The 20260-nt window shown below is 41.4% G+C and overlaps 1 protein-coding gene across 3 annotated transcripts in view; it reads left to right on the plus strand.

Moving 5' to 3' along the window:
• The window catches only part of LOC110488277 (atrial natriuretic peptide receptor 1), a 118819-nt gene extending 98784 nt beyond the window's left edge, over positions 1-20035 (plus strand). For all 3 annotated transcript variants that reach the window (XM_021560440.3, XM_021560441.3, XM_090228375.1), the window contains 15 exons: positions 1151-1235; positions 3704-3824; positions 3949-4023; positions 5257-5337; positions 5522-5626; positions 6029-6100; positions 6932-7091; positions 7714-7869; positions 13202-13370; positions 13650-13796; positions 14094-14217; positions 14524-14592; positions 15383-15557; positions 15671-15769; positions 15878-20035. In XM_021560440.3, the coding sequence (XP_021416115.1) occupies positions 1151-1235; positions 3704-3824; positions 3949-4023; positions 5257-5337; positions 5522-5626; positions 6029-6100; positions 6932-7091; positions 7714-7869; positions 13202-13370; positions 13650-13796; positions 14094-14217; positions 14524-14592; positions 15383-15557; positions 15671-15769; positions 15878-16029 (1790 nt within the window). In that variant the 3' untranslated portion in view covers positions 16030-20035. The remainder of the gene's footprint in view (positions 1-1150; positions 1236-3703; positions 3825-3948; positions 4024-5256; positions 5338-5521; positions 5627-6028; positions 6101-6931; positions 7092-7713; positions 7870-13201; positions 13371-13649; positions 13797-14093; positions 14218-14523; positions 14593-15382; positions 15558-15670; positions 15770-15877) is intronic.
• The last annotated feature ends 225 nt before the right edge of the window (positions 20036-20260 follow it).

Raw genomic sequence — 20260 nt, forward strand, 5'->3', positions numbered from 1 at the left:
GATGATAGCGGGGTGAACAGGCCATGGCTCGGGTGGTTGATGTCCTTGATATCTTTTTACCCTTCCTGTGACATCTGGTGCTGTAGGTGTACTGGAGGGCAGTTAGTTTGCCCCCGGTGATGCGTTGTGCAGACCGCACCACCCTCTGGAGATCCCTGCGGTTGTGGGTGGTGCAGTTGCCGTACCAGGCGGTGATACAGCCCAACAGGATGCCCTCAATTGCGCATCTGTAAAAGTTTGTGAGGGATTTAGGGGCCAAGCCAAAAACATGTACGTATTACAGACTCGTTCAGGGAGCGGTTGACAATGTCAGTGAAGTCCTGTAGCGTAGCATCAACGTTATCTGACCACTTCCGTATTGAGGAAGTCACTGGTACTTTCTGCTTTAGTTTTTGCTTGTAAGCAGGAATCAGGACGATATAATTATGGTCAGATTTGCCAAGTGGAGGGCTAGGGAGAGCTTTGTATGCGTCTCTGTGTGTGGTGTAAAGGTAGTCTAGAGTTTTTTTTTTTTTACTCTGGCTGCACATGTGACATGCTGGTAGAAATTAGGTAAAACGGATTTAGGTTTGCCTGCATTAAAGTCCCTGGCCACTAGGAGTGCCGCGTCTGGATGAGCATTTTCTTGTTTGCTTATGGCCGTATACTTCTCATAGATATGGCTTTATACAGCTGCGTCATGCAGCCCTTATGTTTTGATTTCTAAGACATTCTCAGGTTTAGAAGCCTATCACAACTAATTAAATAATAGATTTTATTGTGATGGCTATATTAAATTGATTTATTTACTTGTTTAAGCAACTTATATTATTTGGTTATTTTTACCTACCTTAGCTGAATGCACATGCTATAAGTGGCTATGGATAAGAGGGTCTGCTCTGTATATGACTCAAATGTTAATGTATTTATTTGATTTATTTAACCTTTATTTAACTTGGCAAGTCAGTTAAGAACAAATTCTTATTTGCAATGACGGCCTACTCCGGCCAAACACGGACCAAGCTAGGTCAATGCTCCTCCCTATGGGACTGTAGTAGCTATATGAACAAAACATTGCCATATGCTACACATACTATGACAGATGTTATTGAATTTGCCCTGGGTATAACTTCATAGAATTCAATAACATAAGTTTGTTCTTTCGTCCCAGGGACTGTCACTATGCACCAGATGGTGGCCATCGTTGTGTGCTTCATCTTCATCATCATCGCCACCGTCACCGTCTTCATCTACAGGTCAGTGGTACCCCTTTTTTTACCGTACAGTGTACCCCTTCCCTGAGCAAGACACTGGTCAATGGTTATGGGTTCTTATGCCACCCCTCCACTCCCGACCCCTCCTCCACCCATCCTCTATTGCTCTCGCCATTCTGTTCACTCTCTTCCCATACTCTGCACATCTTTCCTTTTCTCTATTTTATCCCCCCCATCTCTTCCTCTTCTGTTTGTTTTTCTACCTTCTACAATCATGGTATGCTTTTGCCTCCCTGTTTAACTTTCTTACCCACATTGTTACTCTGTCTATCTCTCTCTTGTCCTCTTCACCCTGTGACGCTCCTCTTTTCACTATCTTTCTTCCTCTGCCCTCTTTTTCCTTACTCTTTCTTCACACATTACAGGGAGATCACTGCCAGGCCAAGAAGGAACGAATAAAAGTGTTTCTGTCTCCTCTTCAGTGATGACTCACCACCAGGGTCATGTTCATTAGGCACCACACAGAAATAAACAGACAGAAACAGTGAGGGACTACCTGGACCTGTTTTAGTAAAAAACATTCATTTTCGTTTTCCATTGAAAAGTGTTTTTATTTACCTCCAGCCCCGTGTTTGCCCTTTGACCCTGCTCTCTGGCCTGTTTCCAGCTCCATCAGTCTTGCAGCTGAAAAGGTCACTTGCTTTATAGCTTGTCATGTCTTGTGATAAAATTGTTTAACATTGAGTGCAACTCCAGGTGAAAGTATACCTTGCTTTCTAAATAATAGTTTTCTCTAGAGGAATATCAGGCCTAAGGTCAAAGTATATTATGTCCTGTATCAAATATAAAAAAGCAATATGTTTTTACATTTTATAGAGATTTATGTTAACTTTGAAAGGTGAAAAGTGAAATAGTTCAAGTTCAGTGACATATTCTAGCCAATAATTATGCTGAAGTCACTTTGTGTTTGATATAACTTATCCTCAATCTTTACTTTTGTCTGATAATTCCGATATTTCACATTTTATTAAAGGAATACTTCAAAATGTTGTCAATGAGACCCTTATCTACTTCCCCAGAGTCAGGTGAACTTGTGGATACCATTTTTATGTTTCTAGCGCTAGCACAATTGCTAACTAGCGTTAGCGCAATGACTGGCACTCTATGGGTATCTGCTAGTGTGCTATGGGTATCTACTAGCACTCGAGCAGATAACCATAGACTTCCAGTTATTGTGCTAATGCTAGCTAGCATTGGCTCATGAAAGTAACTTCCTTTTTAAATGGATACACATTTTATCCACAAGTTAATCTGACTCTGAGGAAGTAGATAAAGGGCCTCATTGCCAAAATCCCAAAGAATCCCTTTAAATGTGCTGTAAAATTACAGACCCTTTTTTCCACTTTTTTTTCACGTTATAAAATAGAGCAACGTGTAGTACATTTGAATAGCACATAGCAGTAGGCGAATACAGTTATGAATGTTTATTTTCATATTCTTGTAAAATAAGTGCTTATTATATGAATGACTTAATCTATGGATTACTTAGTCTATCTGTAAAATGTATTGCTTAAAATAAATGGAAGCTACTGTATGATGTGTTTTTATGTTCATAGATTTTTTTTTAAACAACATAAATGTGTTATTACTACACATGAATAGTGACTTTTTGACCTTTTCTTACATAATGTTCCATTACAGTAAAGAATGTTAGATCAAGCAGAGGAGGCTACTGAGGGGAGGACGGCTCATAATAATGACTGGAATGGAGTGAAAGGAATAGTATTGAACACATGGAAACCATGTGTGTGACGTGTTTGATACCATTCCATTGATTCCGTTCCAGCCATTACTATGAGCCTGTCCTCCTCAATTAAGGTGCAACCAGCCGCCTGTGATATCAAGGTACTTGTCTGAACAACTTCACACAGGCAGCACTGTTGGTGAATGATGACTCAATTAAGTTGTATTCACAAATTGAGGGGCGACACTCCAATCAGGTCACCCACTATAATAGAGCTCAGATATACATTTCTATCCAAACTCAATTAATTAATCCCTTCCCCAATGCTATAGTTAGGTTGCATTTGTTTCTGAGAAATGTGTGTGTGAATACAGTTTGGTGGTGGGTGATAGAGGTTCTGATTTTGGAGTGTTGATGGCCTGTGTGGGTAGAGGTTCAGTCCTACACAGTGTACACTCACGCTGAAACACATCCATCCCTCTCCTTAATCTCTCTGTCCTTTATTCTGGATTCTCATTCTCTTTCTCTTTATTGATTTCTCTTTCTCCGTCGCCCTCACACAATTTTGTCTTCCACCATCCTCACCTCCTTTCTATACTCTATCCTTCTACCTATTTCTCTCTCTCTCTCTCCCTCTCTCTCTCTCTCTCTGAACCTCTCTCAAGCCTCCTCTTTCCATCACTCTTTGTCTCCCTTTCTCTCACCTTCCACCTTCTCTCCCTGTTTGTCCCTCTCTCATCCCCCCCCCCTACACCCTCTCCATCAGGAAACTGAAGTTGGAGAATGAGTTGGCCGCTCAGCTCTGGCGGGTGCAGTGGGAGGATGTGCAGATGAGCGACCTGGAGAAAGTGATGCGCAGGGCCTGCAGCAGACTCACCCTGTCTCTGGTACTGCACGGAGAAACACACACGTACAGCATATAGAGGCTTGAAATACAGTGCACCTACACAATTACACAGGGAAACACACTGTTGAAAAGGACACATGTCTATGTCTCTATATGGTCCACAGAGAGGCTCCAACTATGGTTCCCTCCTGACCATGGACGGAAACTTCCAGATCTACGCCAAGACTGGCTACTACAAGGTCTGTCCTTTTACACAGGGATTGTTGTAATAGACTGACAATGCTTATGATGTTTGCTTTATTAAGGATTTGTGTAGTGATACCTACAGTAGTTGGATACATAAAGGCTTCATAAGCACTACATAAATGCTTCACAAATCATCTATAAGCGTATGACATACTCTATAAATCAGGGGTTCTCAAACTTTTGGGGGGGCTGGGGATCCCTTTTATGATAGCAAATTCATCAGGGACCCCTCATAATCAGAACACAACTGGAGTGAGATACAAATATCATAAAAGGAGTATGATTATGACTCTGGCAGTGCCGGACGAACCAAGTCTCGGGCCTTGGGGATGACATTTAAATCCCGCCTCTTAAGAATCTGAGAGAAAATGTTGCCGTTTTCAAGCTAATTTCCTGCAGTTTGACACATTTTGTCATGGGGCAGAGATTTTTTTTTTTGATTCAGCTTTAAAGGATATTTATAGGTAATATCCTGCAATTCCATGTATTTTGCCATGAGGCAGAGAGAAAACTTTATAGTTTTGAAGTTTAAATTACAGTGCATTTATGTTTTAAAAACAATTTTTGGGGAATACAAGAAGTATTCAGTTAAAACCTTGATAATTGGTTGAGAACCGTGGATACTAATAACCCGGTGACCCTCCCAGGTTCCATGTTGCCTTGGGTTAATAACATACATTGTAGATGAATAATATTACATTGTATTGCAGTACGCCCTCTAAACGTATTCCACAGATCCCTTTGCCAAAATGAGTTCAATCTGTTGTCGTTAGTAATATTCACACAAAAAATATCTGTCCACGGACCCCCCTGCAGTACCTGGAACACACTTTGAGAACCCCTGCTATAAACAGTGTATAAACATACATAGTGTGTTATGTCACATTTGGCGATTTGCTCTACAGTAGGAATGATTGTCACCTTTTATTAACCATTTATAGTGTATGACATACGCTTACAGATTATTTGTGATGCATTTATGTAGTGCTTATGAAGCCTTTATGAATGCTATATAAAGCCTTTATATTGGGACCCAATATTTGCCAGTGAGAAGTGTTCGTCCCGGGATTCTGATAGGCTTCACCTGGGCATTTGCATAGTTTACATCCTTGGAGTCGGGATTACAAGTGAATTACAATCATTTTACATCACCCCATATTACCGACGGACACAGATAGTAAAATCATGGTGAAATATTGTGTTAATTAATGTGTCCTCCTTTCCAGGGAAACATTGCGGCCATTAAGTACGTCACTAACAAGAAGCGCATCGAGCTCACCAGGATGGTGCTCTTTGAGCTTAAACATGTGAGGGTTTTATTCAGTAGGCTTGTAAACATGTTGCCAGAGCAACAATGTCATTTCTAGTATTCTGTCTACTCATTATGTTGTAAGGTGTATACTTGTCTCAGGTGTAAATGCTTTTGTATGTTGGTGATTATATATGCAGTTGCTAGTATGTTGGTATTGATGTTAATCTTCTTTCCTCCAGATCCGTGATGTTCAAAACGAGCACCTGACTCGCTTTATCGGAGCCTGTATTGATCCTCCCAACATCTGTATCATCACAGAGTACTGCCCCCGGGGCAGCCTGCAGGTACTTCACACAGCCTATAGGATCTAATTGTTCTATTCTATATTATTCCATTCTATTCTTTAACTTTATCTAACCTTAGGGTTGTGAACCAAAACCCCTATTGGTCTCTTATCTCCCTCATCACACATTCTCACAATGAATTCATGAACCATCTAGCCTACAATTACAACCCTTGGGTCTTGAGATGGTTGGTTCATCCTCTAGGCTACATGTGTTGAATACCGACAGCCTGTGTGAAAGGAGTATGACATGTCATGTATATTCTGATGTTAGCATTGTGGACTGGGATTATTAACCTCTGGGTGACTTTCATGTCTGGCTGATTGGAAATATGTTCTGAATATTTGTGTGTGTGTGTCTGTGTAAATTGTCATGTTTATGTTCATGTGCTGTGCTGTGCAGGATCTTATGGAGAGCGAGACCATCACCTTGGACTGGATGTTCAGATACTCTCTCATCAACGACATTGTTAAGGTGTTTCTCCATCCTTCATCCTCCATTCAGAGGTTTTAAACAAAGACATAAGACACTGTAGGAGGACAGAGAGGAGGAGGTTTGTGATTAAGTTGCGATTGGTCCAGGATTCTCAACCAACGGGGTCACGGGCATATATGTATTGATTGTACTGATACTTAATGTTATATTCACAGTATGGGGGCTAACGTTGTGCTAGGGGAGAGGTAGAAAATATTCAAATAATATTTATTCTATCATACTACTTCAGGTTTTTTTATTTATTGTCAATACAAAAAGTTATGCCAAGCATGTTACCTCTCACTTTATTTCATGCTCTTACGCTGATTTGTATCATATATTTTGGGATACAAATATAGATGTTTGGGATTACACCAGATCCAACCAACCCGTCATGTGTATTGCCTGCAGCAGGAGTTGGGATTGTCCAGGCTTTGTAGATGCATGCAGCCAGGCTTGTGCGATGCTTATAACGAAGGGTAGACGGATGGTGTCTGACACCTCCTGGTGTCCTGGTTAGAATGATGAACGACGAGTTCACGGCTTTTACTTGAGTTAGCCTCGATTTAATGCCCCTCAATGTGCATTCTAGCAGAGATAGCTGTCGTGAGAAGGCTACCTCCGTACTTTGCAAAGGAAGCTATGCACATCTTCAATGGAAGTTAATGGGAGGGTACATAATTGTTGGTTATTTACTTACAATGCATACTGTAGATTGTTCAGCAAATGCAATTTCGTTGGCCTAAAGCATGTGTGACAGTTCCCGAAACATTTTACACAGGGTCATCCACTGGTTGCATACCTTGTGAATCACACTGTCTTTGATTCTAGGGGATGGCCTTCCTTCACAACAGCGTCATCGTCTCCCATGGTAACCTGAAGTCCTCCAACTGTGTGGTGGACAGTCGCTTTGTTCTGAAGATTACTGACTACGGGCTGGCCAGCTTCCGCGAAAAGTCCAATATGGAGGACACACACGCCTACTATGCCCGTGAGTTACCTGAGCTGCAGAAACACACTCACTCGTAGACAAAGACACACAGATTCGAACCCACGAGTAAACACACACACACACTCTAAATAACTCAAACCAAGTGATTTCCCTGCCATTGTTGTTATTCAAAAACCAAACATGCCCATTTTCTGATACAATTGGCTGTTTGTTTTACACAATAGATTTCTGTCTAAATGTTGTGTAACAATGTCCCTTCCTGAGAGAAAGCCCTTGCTGGCTCCATTGAAATACATGTCATTGATGTGGCGCAACAGTCAAATCACCTGGCTGAAAAAGTCTTGACTAGTTGCTGATTGAAAAGGTGGGTATTAAAACTCAGTTAATCTGGCTCTTTCTCTCTCTAAGTACATCTTTGGCTAAAGAAAACTCATAATACATCTTGAAATGGCCTTTTATTCTTATGTCACGTTAAATTTGTAAATATATATTTTGTGTATTTAAGTTGTGTTATACAAGGCGGATTTGAAAAAGAGACCTAGGTCTCAATACGTCTTCCCTGTTAAAACAAAGGTTCAATTAAAACAATTAAGGAAACTGTATCCACCTCTTCTCTCTCCCTCTTTCCCCCTCTACCTCCCTCTCCAATCCCCCTTTACAGGGAAATTGTGGGCAGCTCCAGAGCTGCTGAGGGCAGAGTGTCCCCCACCATGTGGCACTCAGAAAGGGGACATCTACAGCTTCGGCATCATCCTGCAGGAGCTGGCCCTGCTCCGAGGGGTCTTCCACATCGAGGGGGACACCTTCAGCCCCAAAGGTGTGTGTGTCAAATCAAATTAAGTGTTATTTGTCACATGCGCCGAATACAACAGGTATTTTCAACCTGACCGCGAAATGCTTACTTGCAAGTTCTGAATCTCTTGGCGCACCGATCCCTTTAGCGGGATCATTTTCGTCAACATCAGTTTAAGAAATAGAGTTAACTAAACTAAAACTTAAAGTTTAAAAAATTACATCAAAAAGTAACACAATAAAATTACATAACAATAAAGAGGCTATACACAGGTATAGGTTAGTTGAGGTCATTTGTAAAGTGACTATGCATAAATAATAAACAGCGAGTAGCAGCAGTGTAAAAACAAAGGGGAGGGGGGGGTCAATGTAAAGTCCAGGTGGTCATTTGATTAATTGTTCAGCAGTTTTATGGCTTGGGGGTAGATGCTGTTAAGGAGCCTTTTGGTCCTAGACTTGGTGCTCTGGTACTGCTTTCCGTGCGGTAGCAGAGAGAAGAGTCTATGACTTGGGTGACTGGAGTCTTTGACAACTTTTTGGGCCTTCCTCTGACACCACCTAGTATACAGGTCCTGGATGTCAGGGAGTTCGACCCCAGTGATGCATTGGGCCATACGCACTGCCCTCTGTATCGCCTTACAGTCAGATGCCGAGCAGTTGCCATACCAGGCGGTGATGCAACCGGTCAGGATGCTCTCGATGGTTGCAGCTGTATAACTTTTTGAGAATCTGGGGACCCATGCCAAATCCTTTCAGTCTCCTGAAAATATTTGTGTGTCTGTGCGTGTTCTTCAGGCAAGGACAGGCATGTACAGTGCCTTCCGAAAGTATTTACACCCCTTGACTTTTTCCACATGTTTTTGTATTGCAGCCTGAATTTAAAATTGATTCAATTGAGATTTTTTTGTCGTCACTGGCCTACACACAGTACTCCATAACGCCAAAGTGGAATTATATTTTTAAAAATGTTTACCAATTATTTAAAAATGTCAATAAGTAAGCCTAAATATGTTCAGGAGGAAACATTTAAGTTGCATGGACTCACTCTGTGTGCAATAATAGTGTTTAACATGATTTTTGAATGACTACCTCATCTCTGCACCCCACACCATTATCCCTCAGTCAAGCAGTGAATTTCAAACACAGATTCAACCACAAAGACCAGGGAGGTTTTCCAATGCCTCGCAAAGAAGGGCGCCTATTGGTAGATGGGTAACGGGGAAAAAAGCACACGTGAATTGTGCATTGTGAAGTTACCAATTACACTTTAGATGGTGTATCAATACACCGTCACTAAAGGATACAAGCGTCCTTCCTAACTCAGTTGCCGGAGAGGAAGGAAACCGCTCAGGGATTTTACCATGAGGCCAGTGGTGACTTTAAAATAGTTACAGAGTGTAATGGCTGCGATAGGAGAACACTGAAGATGGATCAACAACATGCAACCGTGTAGTTACTCCACAATACTAACCTCATTGACGAGGTGAAAATAAGGTGAAAATAAGGAAGCTTGATTGAAACAAGGCACTCAAGTATAACTGCAAAAAATGTGGCAAAGCAATTACATTTTTGTCCTAAATACAATGTGTTATGTTTCGGGCAAATCATATACAACACATTACTGAGTACCACTCTCCATATTTTAAGCATAGTGGTGGCTGCATCCTGTTATGGGTATGCTTGTAATTGTTAATGACTGGGGAATTTTTCAGGATAAAAAAGAAACAAAATGGAGCTAAGCACAGGCAAAATCCTGTAAGAAAACCTGCTTCAGTCTGCTTTCTACCAGATACTGGGAGATTAATTCACCTTTCAGCAGGACAATAGCCTAAAACAGAAGGCCAAATCTACACTGGAGTTGCTTACCAAGAAGACTGTGAATATTCCTGAGTGGCCGAGTTGCAGTTTTGACTTAATTAAATCTGCTTGAAAATCTATGGAAAGACCTGAAAATGGTTGTCTAGCAATGATCAACAACCAATTTGACAGAGCTTGAATAATTTTGAAAACAATAATGGGAAAATGTTGCACAGTCCAGGTGTGGAAAGCTCTTAGAGACTTATTACCCAGAAATACTCACAGCTGTAATCACTGCCAAAGGTGCTTCTACAAAGTATTGACATTTACTTATGTAAATGAGTTATTTCTGTATTTCCTTTTCAATAAATATGCAAACATTTCTAGAAACATTATGGGGTATTTTTTGTAGATGGGGAGGGAGAAAAAATATATTTAATCCATTTTGAATTCAGGCTGTAACACAACTAAATGTGGAATAAGTCAAGGGGTATGAATACTTTCTGAAGGCACTGCAATTATATAAGAATATATATCAAGGTAAATACGGTTAGGGTTAAAGATGAAAGTACAGACAAATATGGATGGGCACTTGGAACAATGAAAATAAAATAAAAATGAATGAGGTTGGCGTCTTTTATTTTGATTATTTTTGGGAAAGACAAAGCGTTTCATTGCACAATATTGTACAAATAAATATGACCTTTATTTATCTGGGTTAGTCTCATTGAGATAAAAACTATTTTTCAAGAGAGACCTGGACTATATAACCTTCTGTGTAGAACACAAATCATTTTGAAAATAAGTTCAAACAGGTGCCATTAATACAGGTAACGAGTGGAGGACAGAGGAGCCTCTTAAAGAAGAAGTTACAGGTCTGTGAGAGCCAGAAATCTTGCTTGTTTGTAGGTGACCAAATACTTATTTTCCACCATAATTTGCAAATAAATTCATTAAAAATCCTACAATGTGATTTTCTGGATTTTTTCTCTCATTTTGTCTGTCATAGTTGAAGTGTACCTATGATGAAAATTACAGGCCTCTCTCGTCTTTTTAAGTGGGAGAACTTGCACAATTGGTGGCTGACTAAATACTTTTTTTGCCCCACTGTACCTAGGTGTCTGGTTAGACTGTAAACTCTCCTTCCAGACTCACATTAAGCATCTCCAATCCAAAATTACATCTAGAATCAGCTTCCTATTTTGCAACAAAGCCTCTTTCTCTCATGCTGTCAAACATACCCTCGTAAAACTGACTACCCTACCAATCCTCGACTTCGGCGATGTCATTTACAAAATAGCCTCCAACACTACTCAGAAAATTGGAGGCAGTCTATCACAATGCCATCCGTTTTTCACCAAAGCCCCATATACTACCCACCACTGCGACCTGTATGCTCTCGTTGGCTGGCCCTTGCTTCATACTCGTTGCCAAACCCACTGGCTCCAGGTCATCTACAAGTCTCTGCTAGGTAAAGCTCCACCTTATCTCAGCTCACTGGTCACCATAGCAGCACCCACCTGTAGCACGCGCTCCAGCAGGTATATTTCACTGGTCACCCCCAAAGCCAATTCCTCACTGGCCACCTTTCCTTCCAGTTATCTGCTGCCAATGACTGGAACGAACTGCAAAAATCACTGAAGCTGAAGACTCACATCTACCTCACTAACTTAAAGCACCAGTTGTCAGAGCAGCTCACAGATCACTGCACCTGTACATAGCCCATCTGTAAATAGCCCATCCAACTACCTCATCCCCATACTGTATTTATTTATTTATTTTGCTCCTTTGCACCCCAGTATCTCTACTTGCACATTCATCTTCTGTACATCTCACTCCAGTGTTTAATTGCTATATATGGCCTATTTATTGCCTTACTTCCCTTATCTTACTTCATTTGCACACTGTATATAGACTTTTTCTACTGCATTATGGACTGTATGTTTGTTTATTCCATGTGTAACTCTGTGTTGTTGTATGTGTCAAACTGCTTTGCTTTATCTTGTCCAGGTCGCAGTTGTAAATGAGAACGTGTTCTCAACTAGCCTACCTGGTTAAATAAAGGTTACATTTTTAAAAAATGTAATAATGCCTAGGCATGCTTTTATGAAAGCGCATTAAAATACTGTACCATTTTCTATAGCTCAATCGGTTGGTACGTTGTGGAGCGGACGGTCACATGTGTTGGTGAGGTAGGGCAGGGGTTCCCAACCTTTTCCCCCAGGGCCCCCTGTTTCACATTTTCATTGTCATTTTCTTTGTCATCAACATTTTCATTATTGAGATTGTCTATTTTAAATACACCGCCAGCTTGGTTTTGTTTCATTTCAGGGACCTAGGAAAAGTATTCTATGAAGCTTTCCTGCAATTCCTTCGTAGTTTGAAAGTCTCATCTTTTAGGTAGGCTATTTAATGATAATAATAACTATAATTATGATAATAATGTTTAAGGAAATAAAGTCTAGACCCAATTTCCCAAAATGTTATTCCGCTACCGAATATGTTTTATTATGATAATTTATATGAACACTTAATTTAATTATGCATATTCTCTTTTACAGAAAGTGATTAGATCAATTGATAGCGACAGTGACATTGTATAAGATAACGTCCTAAGCCAATTCCAATTTCTTTCACTACTCGACTTTAGAAGGTCGTAGCTCAGCTTCATATGAATCTCTTAGAGACAAGCTGTATGCGTCATTTTAGATCGATATAAACAATCGTTAATTGTGTATTTTTTTTAAATATTTTAAAAAGGAAGGTCCCGTGCACCCCTACAAAATGTTGGCGCCCCCTAGATTGGGAACCACTGAGGTAGGGGACCCTGGTTCAGGGAGGCAGAGCCAAATGCTAAGCTAGCACACTTACGGCAGTTATATACACATTGAATTGAAGAGGTGGGTGGGTCATATCATTTATGTGTGAGACACGAGACAGAAGTTGGGAACGAAAAATAAGAGTAAAATAAATGAAATGAGAAGAGAGAAGGGGGATGGACAATGAGTTCAGGCCATTAGCACTGGAAGAGCCCGGTCCACGGGTGGAAATATTGTTGGTTTATGAAATGAAGAAGAGCTGATATAGAGTAAACACGGGAGGTGACCCAGATACAGTATTGAGTATTGACGCATTTAACAGAACACATCATTTCTTTCAACCTCATTCTGCATTACCTTTCATCTTCCATATTCAAGTCTATTGGGATGGCGCTGCGTTTCGAGTGCCGCCCGCCTTCATCGGAACAGAAAAGAAAGGAAATGGAGAGAGGGAAGAAAGGAAAGAGATGGAGAGATTAGATGACAGAGTTATGTCTCTGAAACTATTGACCATGGGAAAGAGTCTGGTTTTACTGTCACCTTGGGGATATTTTAACGTGTCGTGTTCTTGTTATGTGAAAGGAAAAGAAGCTTGCCTGTCCAAGGGCTGTGTAACTTTTCTAAATGAAGCTCCCTTGAACTCTCGTTCTCTCTCTGAAATTGATGTGTGCCTTAGTACAAAATGGTTATATGAATTCGCACATCCCCCTTTCTTCCTCCCTCCCTCTTTCTCTCTACCAGAGATTGTAGAGCGCGTGGCCCTGGGCCAGTGGCCCTACCTGCGGCCCTCCCTCTGCCCCCAGAGCCACAGTGAAGAGGTGGGCCAGCTCATGCAGCGCTGCTGGAGCGAAGACGTGAACGAGAGGCCCGAGTTCCACCACATCAAGCTGCTGCTGCGCAAACACAACAGGTACTCAATTTCTGTACGCACTGCTTAAACCTCTCTTGACGCCATGCACTTTCTATGGTTCCTGATCTACAGACACGCACTTATACCCATCCACTCACTTTAGAGATCTTCCTTCCTCTGCATTCAAAATAACACTCCACACACAAGCATTTATTTATTATCCCCAGTGACTTTTTATACTCACAACAACAGGTTTGCACTGCTCTGACCATTATCTTCCAATCCTCCCTCCAATGTGTTACCTGTCCTTTACTCCCCTCTCCATCATTCCCTCCCCAGAGGTTATGGGTCTAATATCCTGGACAACCTGTTGTCTCGTATGGAGCAGTACGCCAATAACCTGGAAGAACTGGTGGAGGAAAGAACACAGGCTTACCATGAAGAGAAACGCAAGGCCGAGGCACTGCTCTACCAGATACTTCCACAGTGAGTCTATGAAGAGGATCACAATGGAAATATGTAGTTCAACTTTTTTGTGTTGTCCTCAATGATTTTGAATGCAGTGTATCCACTGAGTTGTGACAAAAAAAATGACACAAACACACCCCCACACAGAAATACTCAGATGCTCCACTCTGCAGAGGACGAATAAATCCAAACATCATTTGGTGATTAAACTGAATCACTCACACACACACACACACACACACACACACACACACACACACACACACACACACACACACACAGCCTACTCACTCTGATTAACACTGTCTTACATAGCTCTGTAGCGGAGCAGTTGAAGAGAGGGGAGACAGTGCAGGCTGAGGCCTTTGACTCAGTCACCATCTACTTCAGTGACATCGTGGGCTTTACCGCCATCTCAGCAGAGAGCACGCCCATGCAGGTCAGTCCAGAATGAACGTAGTCAACAGCAATTTGCCAGTACAGTCTACTCCTGATATGCAATGGCTTTGGGCTGTCATGAATGAGAAGTGGAGTATGCCGATTTTCAGAGCAAATTAAAATAATATATTTGAGTTGGGCCCGATGAACTGCACTCTATTTCAGCATACTTGTGTTCAATGTGCACTTTTCAGAAGTTGACTGTATTGAAAATGCCTTATATTGCTCGGCAAATGAATAAACTGTTATTCTACTGAAAGGAAACATATTTTATGCAGGGGCTAATAATCTTCATGTTTTCCCATAGGTGGTGACCCTATTGAATGACCTCTACACGTGTTTCGATGCCATCATCGACAACTTCGATGTTTACAAGGTGAAGTCAGAGTCTAAACCTTGTTTATTCACACATGGTCACAGGGTGTGCAAGCTTTTGTTCCAGTCCAGCATTAATACAGCTGATTCAGCTAATCAAGTGCTTGAGGATTAGTTGAATCAGCTGTGTTGGAGCTAGAATGTCACAAAGACCTGGACACACTGCGGTCCTCCTGTACTACACTTACCCACCACTGGGTTAGGGACATATTTAAAGGGAAATTTGTAATAATTTCAACTTCAAATTTATCATCTCCAGCACCACCCCAACATCAACATATGTGAAAATGGCACTTTTCTATGTTTTGTCGTAAAAAAGGTAAATTAAGATGTATTTCCAATCTAATCAAATTAATTTATATAGCCCTTTTTACATCAGCTGATATATCAAAGTGCTGTACAGAAACCCAGCCTAAAACTCCAAACAGCAAGCAATGCAGGTGTAGAAGCACGGTGGCTAGGAAAAACTCCCTAGAAAGGCCAAAACCTAGTAAGAAACCTAGAGAGGAACCAGGCTATGAGGGGTGGCCAGTCCTCTTCTGGCTGTGCCGGGTAGAGAATGACATCATAAACCAATTAGTAGACAATGCCTACTCACACGATGCAGACCGATGATATCATTGGAAACACTTTTCTTCCTCTATCTTTTTTACTACAAAACATAGAAATGCACCATTTTCATATGTTGATGTTGGGGTGGCGCTGGAGACGACAAACATGGAGTTGAAAAATGTACCTTTAAGAACCCTAGTGACAGTGTGACCGTCTCGCTCTCTCTGTGGCGTCATCAGGTGGAAACGATAGGTGATGCGTACATGGTGGTGTCTGGGCTGCCGGTGAGGAACGGCAAGCTGCACGGCCGAGAGATCGCCCGTATGTCCCTGGCCCTGCTGGAGGCCGTACACTCCTTCAGGATCCGCCACCGACCTGCTCAGCAGCTCCGTCTGCGCAGTGGCATCCACAGTGGTGAGCAGTGGTGGGGGCAGGATTGTAGAGTTCAAGCAGTACTGTATTCTGACACTGTGGAATCATTGGAGTCTGTGGAATATTGAAATAGGTTGTCTGTGTGTTCTCTCCAGGCCCTGTATGTGCTGGCGTCGTAGGACTGAAGATGCCTCGGTTCTGTTTGTTTGGAGATACAGTCAACACAGCCTCTCGCATGGAGTCCAATGGGGAGGGTGAGAGTGACCAACCTCTTTTATCTACTATCCCATGACCTATCAGGACAAACACTATTCCTTCTCTGGTTTAAATGACCACATTTCTGTCATGTTCTCATCCCTCAGCCCTGAAGATCCACGTGTCGGAGGCCACGTGCTCGGTGCTGGACGACTTCAACTGTTTCCAGCTGGAGCTGAGAGGAGACGTGGAGATGAAGGGCAAAGGGAGGATGAAGACCTACTGGCTACTGGGGGAGAGCATCAACAACATGGCTTAGTAGAGAGAGAGAATTAGACATAGACAGTATTGGAAAGATGCCGTAGAAAAGAGAGGTAGGCAAGGGAGGACTGAGGTAAAAGGAACAGACATGCGTACAGATACACATAGGAATGGGGTGAAATAGAAATAAGCCACAAACAAACTCCTGACAACCCCCTCCAGAATGATAGTCTCATCGACTCAGTCTCACTGCTCTTCAAGGGCATTCCTTGGCTCCTTTAGGTGGAAACGCTCTCTCTAGATTGACCTACTATGGTGCATAAGCTATCAACGTTGACCTTCCATGGACAGCTTTAGACTTGTACCTCTCCAACCAAAGGAAAGCTATCACTGTTACACCGCCTTGTGCCGAATGGTGAGGCCCCACCTCCTCCGATTGGCAAGGACGATGGGCATTTGGCGAACATCTCCACCCAGTGTTCAAGAGTTGGAACTGTCGCTTTCAAGAACGAACATTTTGGGACAATCTTGTTGGACCTGTTGTTTATCGTGACGAGAGTTGTCCAATGTGTTATGTTGTGGTTATTTCACTTTGTGACTGACTTGGTGTTCTCTAACATGTAGAGGCCTTAGTGTTATGTGAAGCCTTCACAGGCTTTATTCTATTTGTTTCACGGTGGTGTTTGTTCTGTATCACAATATCAGTTTGTTCTATATCTATATAATTGAACAATAATCAAGTGGAGACCAGAGGGGTATACTACGAATGTAGCTAGATGTACTCAGGCTTTTCTGAAATGACCTAACTTCTTGAACTGCGCGTTCATGTCGTACATGGCTAGTCGAACTCCGAACTCTTCATTGAGACAATGCTGAAACATCAATCCGTGGGCGAGTCAGTGCCACATTTTTGCCAAAATCAATTTACCTGCAAATTCAGCAGGCTATGGTGTGAAATGGGCAACTAGACGGTTTTTATATTTTTTACACATATTGTGTTTGTTTGTTTGTTGTGCTTATCAATGCACAAGTCCCATGATTCCCCACTCCTAACGATACAAAAATAATATTAAGTCATACGAAAGTTTTACTGCATGTGAAGTTTCAAATGTATTACTATTTTTAACACAAGAATTTGATTGGTCCTTCGGCTCAAACACTTCATTCAATAGAAGTGGGACAAGCCCCGAGTTAGCCTGCCCGGGAGCAGGATACTTCTGAAGGATTGGTTGCCATAGAAATGTTACTGGCTAGAGCCATATTCGTGTCACCACTTATCCCGAGTTGACCAAAGTTACTTCAACTCCTCAAACCTGATTCATAGTGTAATGCTCAGTTCCCCATAATAATACCAGTCCACAAAGTGTGCTCTACAGCCTGCCTGGCTATGTGTAGGAGGAAGTAGTGGAGGTAATCACCACCATGCCAATGCGGGCTATCTAATTGACATTGGTGAAATGTCTCAAATGGACACTTATGGCTGTTAAGTTGTGAATTAGCATTCAACAGGACATATGTATTCAACAGGACTGTTCAGAATCTTTTTGGTCATAAAAAACAATTCATTGCTTTAGTCTGCTCAAAATAAACTGCGATGACAAGGAAGAATGGAGAGTTAGATTTGGCCATAAATGACAACTTCTGGGTGAATTAATATTGTCGCAACCTGTTCTCAGAGCATTTCGATTTATTCTATACGTAAATCCAAGACACTCCATTTAGTATGATATGTTACATAAGACAGATGGTCACTTATAGACAGATGGTTACTTATAACCAGCTAGCCCTCTCACATTAAGTTCTTATATTCCAGACTCATTTTGAGTTTCATATTTTCTAATGATCCTTTTTCCTTTACTTACAAGATGATGTCAAAACAACTTTCACACACAAGGGTACAAAAGAATGAGGATGTCTAGCTCTTCACTTCTCTTACTGATGGGGAAAGTGAATATTTTCAGAATGGGAGTCCTACTAAATGACATACACAGTACAATGAAAAATATATACACTGAACAAAAAAAATAAACGCAACATGTATAGTGTTGGTACCATGTTTCATGAGCTAAAATAAAAGATCCCCGACATTTTCCATACACACAATCATATTATTTCTCTCATATTTTGTGCACACATTTCTTTACATCCCTGTTAGTGAGCATGTCTCCTTTACCAAGATAATCTACCCACCTGACAGGTGTGGCCTGTCATGAAGCTGATTAAACAACGTGATCATTAGAGGTGCACCTTGTGCTGGGGACAATAAAAGGCCACTCTAAAATGTGCAGTTTTGTCACACAATGCCACAGGTGTTTAAAGTGTTGAGGGAGCAAGCAATTGGCATGCTGACTGCAGGAATTTACACCAGAACTGTTGCCAGAGAATTTAATGTTAATTTCTCTACCATAAGCCACCTCTAAAATAATTTTAGAGAATTTGGCAGTATGTCCAACCGGCCTCACAACAGCAGACCATGTGTGAGGCCCCATGGTGGCAGTGGAGTTATGGTATGGGCAGGCATAAGCTATGGACAACGAACACAATTGCATTTTATCGATGTCAATTTGAATGCGCCGAGATCGTGAGGCCCATTGTCGTGCCATTCATCTGCCGCCATCATCTCATGTTTCAGCATGATAATGCACGGCCCCATGTCGCAAAGATCTGTACACAATTCCTGGAAGCTGAAAATGTCCCAGTTCTTCCATTGCCTTCATTCTCACCAAACATGTCACCTATTGAGCATGTTTGGGAAGTTCTACATCGACGTTTACGACAGCATGTTCCAGTACTCGCCAATATCCAACAACTTCGCACAGCCATTGAAGAGGAGTGGGACAACATTCCACAGGCCACAATCAACAACCTGATCAACTCTATGCGAAGGAGATGTGTCGTGCTGCATGAGGCAAATGGTCACACTAGATACTGACTGGTTTTCTGATCCACGCCCCTACCTTTTTTTGAAGGTATCTGGGACCAACAGATGCATATCTGTATACCCAGTCATGTGAAATCCATAGATTAGGGTCTAACAAATTTATTTTAATTTACTGATTTCCTTATATGAACTATAACTCGGTAAAATCTTTGAAATTCTTGCATGTTGCGTTGATATTTTTGTTCAGTATATTTAAAAAATCTCAAAGTTGACTTCTTTGGCTTGTGATTTGCAAACATGTCACAAACAACTGTACTCTTTGTCCTTTTGGGTGGTTCTGCTCAGTTGAAAGGGACCAACTGCACCACCTAGCTTATAAGTGGAGCATCACTGATAGGCAGTAGGCACCCATTTGCCAACCAGCGCTATGGACCATGTGAATGTGCTCTCAGTTGAACGCCCCTAAACCTTAATCTTATCAGTGAGATTTTCCCCTTTCCAACTTAAGTCTAAATGTTTGATCATTTATCACCTAAGGCCAAAGCCAATACTCCTGAAATGATCAGGATTAGTAATGAGACATGGTAAATGATAACAGGTCTGTGTAATGTCAGGGAGACAAGTTATTGATCAGCAGTAACTCACCCAATGTCAGGCTTAATCTGATTTCAATGATGTCAGTATAATCTATTTTATGAGGTCATGGTCAGGTTGCATACTGGCTATTTTTAGCAACCAGAAAAATATGTCTTTGTCTAGTTTTAATCTGACCAGATAACATCCAAAATATGTCTTTCCCATTGTTTTCTTGTCGTGAAAAATGTCTTTACCAGGTTGTAAGAGACCAGTTGGTTGTAATATATTTTTTTCTCAATCAGATCAGAATAGTACATTATTAAGGCGATTCCAAGTCAGGTCCGTCTGCATACGGTATATGTCCACTATGAATGTACTCCCATGGGTTCTGTAACGGGGTCTCTGATGCAGTAAAATGTATTGTGTTGTTTTGGTTGCTTTGTATTTTAGAGGAGCGGGTTGGTCTTTGTGTGTTACCATGTATTGTTTGGTGTGCTTTAAAATATGACAATAACATTGTTTTTGGGCCGAGAAAGAAATGTTCAGTTACATTGCCTGTCTTGTTTCTAGTCAGTTGAATGTCTTTATAAAAGCAGTTGAGAACCAACATCTTCTGAGTTAATACCAATGTGTTATTGTGCTTTGTCCTTTTAGCCAATGAACTTGCCATGTTTAGTTATTTTTAGACCTTACAAGTGGGGCAGTCTATGCATACAATTGCATTTTGTATCATAGTAGGGCACAACAACCCACATACTTGTAGTCTAATCTACAGGTTACAAATGTCCATCGTTACAGTATATAATCTTGAAATAATGAGGATATAGAGTAA

Source organism: Oncorhynchus mykiss, chromosome 30 (assembly GCF_057628025.1).
Source record: "Oncorhynchus mykiss isolate SJ-2025 chromosome 30, ASM5762802v1, whole genome shotgun sequence".
NCBI classification, from domain to species: Eukaryota; Metazoa; Chordata; class Actinopteri; order Salmoniformes; family Salmonidae; genus Oncorhynchus; species Oncorhynchus mykiss.